General features: G+C 36.2%; 1 protein-coding gene across 4 annotated transcripts in view; it reads left to right on the forward strand.

Moving 5' to 3' along the window:
• The first annotated feature begins 311 nt into the window (after positions 1-311).
• Vps13B (vacuolar protein sorting 13B) overlaps positions 312-12,982 on the forward strand; it is a 32,618-nt gene continuing 19,947 nt past the window's right edge. Inside the window, exons 1-7 of one of the 4 annotated variants that reach the window (XM_073961181.1) lie at positions 312-1,169; positions 1,307-1,916; positions 3,528-5,049; positions 6,748-7,944; positions 8,210-9,305; positions 9,467-10,957; positions 11,028-11,184. In XM_073961181.1, coding sequence (XP_073817282.1) covers positions 493-1,169; positions 1,307-1,916; positions 3,528-5,049; positions 6,748-7,944; positions 8,210-9,305; positions 9,467-10,957; positions 11,028-11,184 — 6,750 coding nt within the window. In that variant the 5' untranslated portion in view covers positions 312-492. Of the gene's footprint in view, positions 1,170-1,306; positions 1,917-3,527; positions 5,050-6,747; positions 7,945-8,209; positions 9,306-9,466; positions 10,958-11,027; positions 11,185-12,982 lie in introns of those variants that run through there. The other 3 variants (XM_073961182.1, XM_073961184.1, XM_073961183.1) reach the window with 3 other exon arrangements.

The raw sequence follows: 12,982 nt of genomic DNA on the forward strand, positions 1-12,982 counted from the left end.
AATGCAATAAGGAAGCCTTCGTTTTGTTTTTTGTTTGAAAATTCAATATATGAAAGGAATAATTATTTGATTGAAAACAATACGTCTTGTATGTTCGAATGTTGCCACCTTTTTTCGTGAAATCACGAAACATCTACGAAATCACGAAACGATGCCGAATGTAAACCCAGCACAACATAGTCTAAACGGGGTATAAGTTTACCTTATTAAACTTCGCGTATTTTCTTGGAATAGTGTGGCAACGTAAACAGCTGTTTTTTTAATTTTATACTTTCTTTAATTATCCTTTTCTGTTTTGTTCCCTAACTATTGGTATTTTTGTTTTGATTCTTGATTTTTATTGGTTCAATTTTTTTCTTCTACTTGTTCTCTTGTTGTCAGACCGTTTGTCAGTTTTATTTTTGACGTGTTCAGAAAAAATAGGAATCTTGCAAAATTTAAATAATCATGTAAAATATCTCTTTATTGAAGCAAAACAAATTTCGAAACAAAATGTTCAAGATAGAGTCATATATAACACCGATTATTCTTAATTACTTGGCGAAATATGTTAAAAATATCCGGCCACAAGATTTTCAAGTATCTTTGTGGGAGGGTGAAGTAACATTCCAAAACCTCGATTTACGTTTAGATGTATTGGAGCAGGAGTTAAGTTTACCATTTGAATTCCTATCTGGTCATATACATGAGTTGGTTATACAAATACCATGGACGAAAATAACTAGCGAACCCATTAAGGTACTGATCAACACAATAGAATTTGTGTTGAAAGCTAAAACAACAACAGAACATGGTGCCAAGTCGTCTGCAGGCAGTTCTCCCCAACATCAACATGCTGCTTTGGTGGAGGGTACGACAAAAAACACACGCAAAGATGATGAAACTTCAAGTATGAGTTCGGGATTGGCTATGAAAATTGTTAATAACATAAATGTTCAATGCCAGAATATTATTTTAAAATATGTCGAAGAAGATATAGTGGTTTCAATGAATGTCCAATATCTAAGCTATTGTCCAGCTAATGAGCTGTGGCAACCGGCAATGATTGACGTAAATCCCCACAAAGTTTTGATGCGAAAACTTATAAATATATCGGATTTGACAATATGCCTGGATAAACGCAATTCAGCGGGTCAGATTGATGTTTGTCAAGAACCCGTGTTGTATCGGTGAGTGAATATTGCTTTAGATTTAGTTTAGGGCTCCACTTGAATTCTATTTTTCGGAGTTCAAAATATTAAAATATAAAAGTGGGGCCCTCAAATATTTTGAAAATAGATTTAAAATGATTTTCTAAAATTTTTAGATGCACTTTGGAGATACGTTTCTTGCGCAAATATAATAGCAGTACAATGACAACTAGCAGTATAACCCGTATAGGAATTTTCACTCAAGCCCTTGATCTAAATCTGTCATCTTTACAAATTCCAATGCTGATGCGTTTAATTAAATTTCTCACTTCACTTTCGGATGATGGTGATGCGGAAGAAGACTTGTGTGCAGCGAATAAAGAACGTGTCGCCGATAGATCCTCAGACACTGCAGGATCATCATATTTATCATGGGCTTGGAATTTACTACCCAGTTTTACATTCGAAGAACCAGATGAAGTGGATAGTGGTAGTGATGATTCACCCGGTCACACCAAAGATGTTGGCATTTATATTGAGGAGCTAAATTTTACACTGAAAAATTCAGAATTTATTAATGATGCAATAATGGGCGGTATTAAACGTATACGTTATACACCAATTGTCCGGTTTACATTTGGTGGATTGTATTTTGAGCGAGTGGCAGTAAAGGAGATTGAATGGAGCAGCACTAAGGCTGGGCTTTCTTCGTTATATGTTGAACCATTAGGTCAATATCGTACAGAGGATAATCAGGAATCATTGGCTTTGTTGGAAACATCACCGGTAAGTAAGAAATGGGGATTTTGTGGAAAACTTGGCCACAATACGCGTAATTTTTAAAGAATATATCTGAACGACCCCATGGCCACAATAGGTGGATTTTTCAAAGAAAAATTTTTAAAGGACCCCATAGCCACCATACTTGTAGTTTTTAAAGAATAATTTTTGAAAGACCCCATGGCCACAATAAGTGGATTGTTTAAAGCATATTTTTTGAAGGACCCTGTGACCACAAAACGTGGACTTTTTAAAGAATATTTTTAAAGAACCCTCTGTCTAAAAAATGTAAGATTTTTACAAAATATTCTTGAAAGGCCCTTTGACCACAATAGGTGGAGCTTGTAAAATTTTTGAAAGACCACCATAAGTGGATTTTTTAAAGAATATTTTTTGAGGGAACCTCTGATCACAAAAAGTGGAGTTTTTAAAGCATATTTTTAAAGGGCCCCATGGCCACAATACGTTGAGTTTTTAAAGAATTTTTTTGAAAGACCCTTTGACCACAATAGGTGGAATTTTTTAAAGAATATTTTGTAAGGACCGTCTGGCCACAATACGTGGAGTTATTAAAGAACATTTTTGAATGTTCCTTTGACCACAAAATGTGAAGTTTTTAAAAAATATTTTTGAAGGTCCCTTTGACCACAATACGTGGAGTTTTTAAAAAAAAAATATTTTTGAAGGTCCCTTTGGCCACTAAACGTGGAGTTTTTAAAGAATATTTTAAGGCCCTTAAACGTGGAGTTTTTAAAGAATATTTTAAGGCCCTTAAACGTGGAGTTTTTAAAGAATATTTTAAGGCCCTTAAACGTGGAGTTATTAAAAAACATTTTAAGGCCCTTAAACGTGGAGTTTTTAAAGAATATTTTTTTCGAACGACTCTTTTAACCACAAAATGTGGAGTTTTTAACGAATATTTTTGAGCGACTCTTTTATCCACAAAATGTGGAGTTTTTAACGAATATTTTTGAAGAACCCTTTGGCATGAAAACGTGTCTCTCAATGGAACGTGTCCCAAAAACCCTTGACATATACCCACTCACAACATTTATTACATCTCACCGAAGCTTGAGTGTGGTGGAAGCAATTGCGATAAATCGAACATCTGCATATTGGTCCTGGGGTTTTCAACTTCCCGTGTCCCAAAAACCCTTGACATATACCCACTCACAACATTTATTACATCTCACCGAAGCTTGAGTGTGGTGGAAGCAATTGTGATAAATCGAATATCTGAGTATTGGTCCTGGGGTTTTCAACTTCCCGGCACGGACCAAATAAATCCGGAGCAGGCATTCCGGAATATGCTGCATCCATATGTACACTGAGGTATCAGACGCTCGAAGGAACACGGATGTTGAGTTGTTTCGGGGCAATCCGGTGTCGAAGAACATGGCACAGTGGGATTAAAAAACTGACTGTATCTGAGGTTGGCTGTCCTTCAACTGGGAATTTGACTTTCATTGGCGCACAGAAAGTTATACTGCTACTGCTATACTTACGGACAGATTCAAAACCGACTTCTAGAATCTAATTGGCTTTAGAAACCGTACTTTTTTGCCTTTTTTGCTGAAAATACTTAAAATATGTTTTTTGTTTATTTTTCCTTTCTAGTACACCAATATGCGGTCCTTCATCGATAAGTCCCTCTTCGATGAACAGTGTATGATTGCTGATCGCGGCTGGGGTGTTACAAATTATGATGATTATGTTACACGCATTACCGATGACTATCTTACATTTCGTAGTCCAGTTTTTGCATTGGATATTATTACATATCGTTCGCCATCAGGTTGCTGCGAATCAAAAGATACCAATATTTCCACAAATATTAGCGGAAAGAAATTCTATGATATACACAAGCAGTGTCGCCTCCTCTCGTCTGGCATTACATTTCGTTTAAATGAAACATTTATGCAGGTTAAAAATATAATTAAAAATTTCATAGATTTATATGATTCATCAATAGCATATTCATCAAATGCAGAGAAAATCGAAATACATGATACATGTCAAACCACTAAAGCGAAAACAATAGCAACATATCATCAGGACTTAGCAAATACCAATAATGAAGAATCCAACGCAACGGAAGGTTATGGTGTTGGCGGGCGTAGTGCTGCTACGGATGGTTCACCAAAATTACATCCTCCCTTGGTAGAAGATTATGATGCCCTGATGCAAGGTGTACCCTTGTGTAAATATAAAATCGATTTGAAACATATGCAAGTGGAAATATATGCCAAAACCGATGCACCACTATGCAGTAATCGGCCACAGAGACGTTTACCCTCAATAATTAAGAATTCACTACCTTTCCTCTTGGTAAATTTTGATTTAATTGAAGTTAATTTAACCACACCTTTAAATCCAGATAAATTAGTACACACCACATGCCAGCTACCGGACAAACCCCAAGAGCTTCTCAATGCCTGCTATGACAATTATGAACTCAACATTGGGGATTTTACACTCAACCTTATGTCACCATCTAAAGAGTCTTCGATACGTTTGATGACAATACCCAAATTAACTCTCAGCTATGGCAGTTTATTACAACCCCATCATTGGAAAACAGATGAAGTTTCCATTAAGAAATTGGATTTACAATGTGATCACATTAAGATGGAATTTTCAAAGAGAGAACTATTTGCCTCACTCTACTTGTATGAAACATTGTGGTCGTATCAGCCCCAGTTATTGATAAAAATTTCAACAATTCTAAATCATCCCTATGAATTGGCAGATTCCATTGCCATGAATTGTTGTTTTAATAAATTGCAAGTTAGGCGACGTTTTTATCATACCTTTGATATTTGGAATGCCAACCTAACGGCGGTGACTGGGGATATATTACTTGAAAGAAAATCCGTTCAAGTTCAGAGATATAATATTTTTAATACCACAGCTAAAATACACAATAATCAAAGTAAATGGTTGGAGGTTCAAATACAGTATCCAGGTCAAAGTGGTGAACTATCCAATATTCACCAGAAGGCGGTAAAGAGAGAAGGCAGTAAAGATTCAATTAATATGGCCATTGGTATTTGGATGGAAAAGTTCCATTTGATTGGCAATAAGCAGCTGCTGGATTACCTTTCGCTAGTTTGCAAGGAAGATGAACGTTTTGTTAGAGGTAAGTTCTTAAACAATAGAGAGCTCTATATGTATGTTGTTATTCCAAGCGTTTGTATACCCTCCACTATTGTGTGGATGGTATATTAAGTTTGTTTTCTGTTTGTAACACATCGAACTAATCATTTGTGACCGTATAACGTATATATATTCTTGATTAGGATGAAATTCTAAGATGATCCAACCATGTCCGTCTGTCGTAATCACTCTAGCGTCCTCAATAATTGATATAGAACCCTAAAATTTTGCACGCGAGTGTCGTTTTTCCAATGGCAGGTCATCTTCAAAGATGGGTTATAAAGATCCACGGCTTGGTGTACTCCCCATATAACGGTACGTCCGGATTTAAGGTATTTTGAGGATTTTAGCAAGATTTTCTTCCCAAATTGGCTCCAATTCGGCACATAGAGTTACAAAAAGTTAAAAAAACTTCTGCAAAAAAAAAAAAATGCTGAAGGTAGGTCCACGTTTTGATAGAGGACCCATGTAACGGTACCTCCCGAATTAAGGTATCTTGAAGTTATTGCTACATTTTTTGATCGAATTAGCTGAAATATGAAATTTGCGGTTCTCAATGACCAAAAAACTTTTCCACTAACGTTTGGTATAGCCCCCATGTAACAGTACCTTTAGATTTTAAGTATTTCGAGGCTTTTTGACAGAATTAGCTGAAATTTGACCTTTGATGTTCCCAATGACCAACAAACTTCACCACCAGAAATTACGAACACAAACACATAATTGTTGAGGTGACGGCCCCTGGTCAAAGATTCCTCCGAGTCAATGCGGTGCATAGAACCGGCCGCCGTGGGATTGAACTGACGCCACGATACCCAACACCTGCCCAGCATGTGGATTGGGATCACACGATACATTGCATTTGTTTAGCTGCCCAGCTAACCCCACTCACCTGTCTCCTGATTCCTTATGGACGCAACCAGTCCAGGTTGCAGAATTCTTGAATCTGGATACAGAGGAACCTGATAACTGAAATAATACATAAACGAACACATTTGCGTTGCTACAACAACAACAACAACCAAATATTACTAATTTGGTATAGCCGCCATATCAAAGTAACTCCCGATTTAATGTATTTTGGGAAATTTAGATACAAATTTTAAACGAACTAGCTGTAATTTGACACTTGAGGTTTTCAGCGTCCACGAAACTTCTCCTCCAAAAATCGTAAACATAGGTTTCTGTGTTAGTATAGGACTCATATAACGTTACCCCCCATTTTCGGTATTTTGAGAATTTTAGCTACATTTTTTGAACAAACTAGCAGAATTTGACATTTGAGGTTCTCAGTGGTCCCGAAACTTCTCCATCAAAAATCGACCACATAGGTCCATTTTTTGGTATAGCCCTTATGGAACGATACCTCAAAATTTTCGGTATTTTGATGATTTTCGTTAAAATTTTTAACCGAACTAGCTGTAATTTGACACTTATCACCGGTCACGAAATTTCTCCACCAAAAATTGTCCACATAGGTCTATTTTTTGGTATAGCCCCTATAGAACGGCACCTCACAATTTTCGGTATTTTGAGGATTTTAGCTACAATTTTTAACCGAAATAGCTGTAATTTGACACTAGCTGTAATTTGATATTTAAAGCTCTCAGAGGTCCCGAAAATCCTCCACCAAAAAAATTGTTTATATATAATTTATTATTTTTGTTTTCCATTTTTTAAGATTTCTCTGCTGAAAGTGATGTTGTACAAAGTCAAACAGTTCAAAACCCTACAGTTCCTAGTAGTCATCACACAAGTTCGGCCCATTCAACGGCATATCAAACAAATCCCTCAATGCCACAAATATTTGGTAGAAAATCATCACGGAATTCAAATTCTCTAAGGAAAATATCTCATCCGGAAGAGACAATACATTACAGTTCGGAAAAGGATGAACGTATAGAGTATACAACAACAGAACCACTTATAACCGAAGAAAATAAAGTCATCAACAATGCAGTACCACAAGCGAAAGCAACGGATGAAGAAAAAATTAAAAATTATTTTAAACAATTTAATTCAATTATAATTTACATGGAAATAGCACAAAGTCAAATGGACATAAGTAATCACAAATATTTAGCGACAGATAAACACATGGATTATACACGTTTTACATTACCCCGCGTGGTGTTAAAATCCACCTTTGCAGAATATATAACACGTTCCAGTTTACGTCTAAAGGTCAATCCACCGCTGAATACAAAGACCACCTTTAATTGGACAATACAATTTCTAGATTTGTCTATAGATACCAGTATAAATGATCAGCTGTATGCAGTATTGAAACCATGGCAAACAACTGTAACCGTGGCCATGAATAAACGCAAACAAAATTCTCCAATTCAACCGAATCTATCACAATATACCACGCCGACATTTAAACCAAATCAACACACATCACCACGTAGTAAAAATACCAAGGCGAAACATCCCACATCAGATCATGCTGCAAAATCACAAGATAATTCTTCGGTTTCTTCGGGTTCGCTGAAGGAGATATTTTCTGGTAGTGAACATGGTAAAGATTCATCATCGGCCACACCGTCATTGGCAAAAGTGTGTCCAAAGACTAATGCTGATGGATCAAATGCCGTTGATTATGTTGAGGAGTTAATATGTTTAAATTTACATTTGGATTCATCAATGGTTTATATGTATGCCAATAATGTAAAAATTCTGCAAAACCATTTTCAACATATTACAAAACTTTTGGACCTAGCCTCGGAAATAGTCGTTGGTAAACGAGATGTATCAAATGCAAAATCTAATAAACCAGCAGTTAAGATTCTAACCCTCACCGAAGATCATCATCACATCAAAGAATTTATGGATCTTGATTCGAATTCAGATATATCTGCGAAACCATCCAATGAAAGTAAGTTCATACACAGTTGTTTATTTTTTCTATGAAAAGACCTATGAAAAGACCTATTGGAGAACGTATTGGTCTTCTATGAACGGACCTTTTGGTCTTGTACGATCATACATTTTGGCTTCAATACAAAGGTTTACTGGTCTTCTATTAGCAGATCTTTTTTTAGATCTTCTATGAAATGGCCTACTGGTCTTCTGTGAAGACCTTTTGATCATCTATGAGATATCCGAATATCCCTTATTTTCTTTTTTCCTTTCTCTTCCAGCCAAATCCCTGCTCAACAAACTTTCACTTTTCTGTCAATGGACTGTGGCGAAAATAATAGCAGAAGTTGTTAATTCTACAGAACAACCACAACGAAGTAAAATCATATTGGAACTTGAAGATTTTCTGTGCACCGTTGATCAGGGACAAGACTTTACCAAATATACCAATAAAATTGGAAATTTCAATTTAAATTATTACAATCAAAAATCACCAAATGAATGGTTGGCCCAAGAATGTCTGCGCATACGTATGTTAGCCGAAACAACAGACTTGCCATTTTTAAATATTGTTATTACCAAAGTTTGCCTCAGAAATTTCTATAAACGTATTGGGGTTAAACGGAAAGGTGAAATGGATCGTTTTATTAGTGAAATTGTTGTTGTAATGCAAGCTATGGAAATGATTGTGGATTTTGAAAGTGTGCAGGAGTTTTTGGAACCATTGTGTGGTGCAGTATTGTGGGATAAAGGGGAACAAAATTTGCAACAATTGGATAAGAGCAATAAAAATGAAACTATTGTGGCAGCAGCCGATTTACCCTTGATACATTTTGAAAGTAAGGGCATTACATGTTATTTCCCTTTGATGGATATGGTGCGTCAAGAACAACATCATTGTTCAGTACTAATATGTAAAATAGATAGTATTAATATAACGCCCAATTTACAAAATCCCCTGCAACGAAAACCCCAACGACCAGATGTTTATGGAAAGGCAGCATCAATGGGTATTTTAAGTATTCCCGGATCAATGGTGGAAGATCGCCAATATGAATTGACGCTGAGAAAGTTATCTGCAGCCTCAGGCAGTTGGCATGAAATTTTGACACATATGCGTAATAAAGATCATAATTTCCACACCAATCCCGCTGTTGAATGGAATAATCCAGAACGTAAACAATGTTTACGTTTGGCTGAGATTTTTAAGAATTTCACTTTGATTGCCATTTATGCACCAAATATTGTCTACAATAACATCTTAATATGTGGCGAAGCTGTGGAGTTTAATTGTTCTTCGGACTTGTTGGCCAATGTGAATACAGATCAGCTGAAAATGTTTGCTTACCATTGGCGGAAATTACAACAAATATCACAGTAAGTTTTTTTCATGAAATGAATATGATTTTGGATTATTTCTAGTTTGAGTTGAGCTTAGTAATCAAAATCTTAGGATCATACAACTCAAAATTAATTAGAAATATTCGTTAGAAATGAGTTTAGAAATTATAATTTAATTTTTCAATTAATTTTTGCAGATTTATTAGTAAAATATCTAATCAAAAAGTGAACAACTCTACCAAACGTTTATCATCTTCTGGCAAATTGCAATTGGAAACCATGCCAAACACCATAACGCATTTAGCATCAACTGGCCACACAATTAGCGGCCCAACGAAACCTCACCCAAAGACCAGCAACACTGCAGAAATACGACGTTTTAGTCGTTTGGGATCGGCATCACAATTCGAATCTATTGATGAAGATTGTGAACCTCATATTAAAACAGATTCGGGGGTATTATCGTTAACATCTAGACCATCAAAAACCAACTCATTGGCAAACAAAGAAGCTCTCTATCCCTTGGATAAATTCTCACAAATGTATCCACCCATAGTATCACATTCGGTTATGGGCAACAAAAGAAAACTTCCCAAATCTATATCGTTGCTGGCTGGTGTATTTCTTTTTAAAATATATAATTCATCTTCTTCCCGCTCCGTCGCAAGAGAACAAGAATTACTAATGGAAAACAATGACTACCTCGGCAAGCCATTGATGTCTATAACAATTTCTCAGCCAAGTTTTATGGTTACACAAAATATTTACGACTCTGTAGTCAATTTTTCCGTCTTTAATGTAAAACTATTTTTGCCACAAATTCAAAACTCTCATGGATGGTGTCAGGCCATACCATCACCACCAGTTGATCAATTTTGTGAAGCCATAATTGACACAAAACCTGGAGAATTAAGTTCCACCGGTATACCACCGGGCCTGCTCACCTATAAAGCAAATCAAACTAAATTAAAAATGCTTGAAATTGATATTGATTTATCTAAACCATTGGTCATAACTTTGAGTCAACCTTACATAGAGGAAATGTGTAAAAATCTGCTGATTATCTACAACAGCATGCGTTCAAATGCCATTGCGCCACTTAATAACACTCCCCAGGAACCCATACATCGTCTATCCAAGATTATGCTTATGAAGACGAATACCCTAAATGCTGATCGCCTAAACATCAAATGTCATAATATTGCCCTAAAACTAACAAATCACAACGATTACGAAAGCAATTTAATACTCAATGAACTGAAAATAAATATAAAATATTTAACACGTCCCGAAAAGTGTTCAGCGAAATATTCATTAGCCGCCGTATATTTACGCACAAATCGTAAAATTTTCCTCCATCCCATGTCATTGAAGGGTTCGGTTGATTTTGTTAGTGAACCATGGAATCGCTTACCTTTAATTAATGTTATTTGTAAATTTAATGTAATACAAATTGATTTGAGTGTTTCGTTGTTAAAACAAATGCAACAATCGCTAAACGATTTGTCATCAATCGCTGCATATGCTCAAAAACAATTGTTGCACTTTCAAGCTTTAAGTTTGCACGCGGACTTGGGTCGCAAAGTAAATCGTCAAGTTATGCGGCAATTAAAGTGTCCCTCAGTCAATTCATTTATAAAGAACAGCAAAAGTCTTAAACGGGAGGAGTTTTATCAAGATGATTTGAGGTTTGTGGAATTTAATTGTTTGGGGAAGGATAGCTTTAATAAAATAACTTAATTTAATTTATTTTTTTAGAGCTGGAGCTTTTCAATTTGTGGAAATGATGTCCGATGCAGTACTTCCATTGCCTTATCAAGTGCAAATTATCAAAAAGGATTATGGTATTATATGTTGGCGTTATCCTCAACCCAGAAAAATGTGTAAAATACACATATATCCTGTGCCAATGGCGGTAAGTTACAACATTATTTCCACACTTGTTTAAGGTGTAGCGAGCTTACGAGTAACGGAAAACGTATAACCATCAAAAACATATAATTTTGTTGTCAATATCACAGCGACCATCTGCTATTAACATTTCATCACGGTCCTAAAAACTTTAATTAATTTCTCTTGGAGTTGAGCTGAATGATCGATAATTGTTTGCAAGTGGAAAGGAAAGTCGGAGATTCGAACCCACGCAAACACCAAATTTTGTGATTGGTTTCGCTGTTGGTTTAGGCAGCGAATCAGACATATCGGCTGTGGAGTGGCTTGCTTCGAAACTGTAACTGCAATATTGTAATGCGACAAATGTTTTTAGTGCAACCTTTGGAAGTTATGAGCTTGGCTATGAACGCTAACTCTTCGTGAAAACATTTTTCATATCGCATTAGTTCAACAAAATTCTAGTAACTCGAAATTTCCGTGCCGATATATAGTAGTTACTCTGCGGACATGAAGAGTGACTTATCGGTATTTTTCGACGAAAGAGTAGACAAAACAATAGGAAATTTTTACCGAAGGTGGAATTGATCATAATGCATCCTTTTTTGATAAAAAGGTGAAAAATTCAAAATTTTGGGTTACTATCCATTTTTTGAACAGTTGCGATATGTTTTACGAGGACGTGGGATCAAACCCCAGCCTGGCCCAGGCTGATTTATTTTTATTTGAAAAATTTGCCTATTAGGGCGAAGATCATTTTTTAATATTAATATTAATTATTTTCTCGTTGGAGTTGAGCTGAATGAACTAAGTCTAATTTGGGAAGTAAATCTAATTTTGGAGTCATTCCTTTCGGTAGTTATGGGCATGAAAAAAATCGCTCAAACTGCACTTAAGCGAAAATTTTGTGAATTCGGTACCGGGAAGTATTTCCCGATATTGTCCATCTTCGTAATTGATTTAAGTTTAAACAAATATTTTGATGCAGATAGGTTGAACCAATGGCCGTAACTCATTCCACCAGCCATTTGTCGTCGTAGGATTTTATATAGCTTTTGTACCATTATGTCAGGAAGTATGGACCACGAAAAACATTATATCGCTGTGAATAAGACTACAAAGTATGCCTTTGGTAATTTTTTCAAAATGATTCTCAAACAGTCTTTAAACTGCACTCAGCTAAAATTTTCAGCTTTTTTAACACCAGAATGTGTTGTCTGACATTTTTGTACCTTTGGAAGAAAATTTTATGATGTTTCGGTCAAATCGGATTCTCAATTCGTGCTCATAAGTCATTTAAGGTTTTTTAGAGCTTTTGGATCGTTGCCTCACGAAGTATGCCACTACATCAGGAAGGAGAACCTGCTGCAAATCGATCTGAGATTTGTCCTTAAAACTTTATTACGAGGTACAAAGTTTGGATCCAGTCAGATCGGCAGACAGAACACACAAACAAAAAACGGAGGAGGAGGAGGATTTGCCTTCCTTATACACCAGTCGGTCTAATGCAGACCTATCTCGCAGTATAATATATGGGGGTTTGGGCTGCCGAGGTGTATAGTTGCTTAATGTGTAAATAACGACGATGAATAGTGGGGCAGTATGTTATATGCCCGATATTAGTTCGCTTTTTGAAGGTAGTAATCATCTGGTGCTAGGGGACTTCAATGCTTATCATGAGCTTTGGCATTCCGTCCTAGGCAATGACCAGTGGGGTACAGCGCTGGCCAAGCAAATTGATAGTTCCACGTTTTGCACGGTGAACGAAAACGTTCCTACGAGGCTAATTGAAGATTGCCACAGCTGGCCAGACATTACCATTG

This window comes from Musca autumnalis, unplaced genomic scaffold (genome assembly GCF_047663935.1).
Source record: "Musca autumnalis isolate F117 unplaced genomic scaffold, ASM4766393v1 scaffold_1, whole genome shotgun sequence".
NCBI lineage: Eukaryota > Metazoa > Arthropoda > Insecta > Diptera > Muscidae > Musca > Musca autumnalis.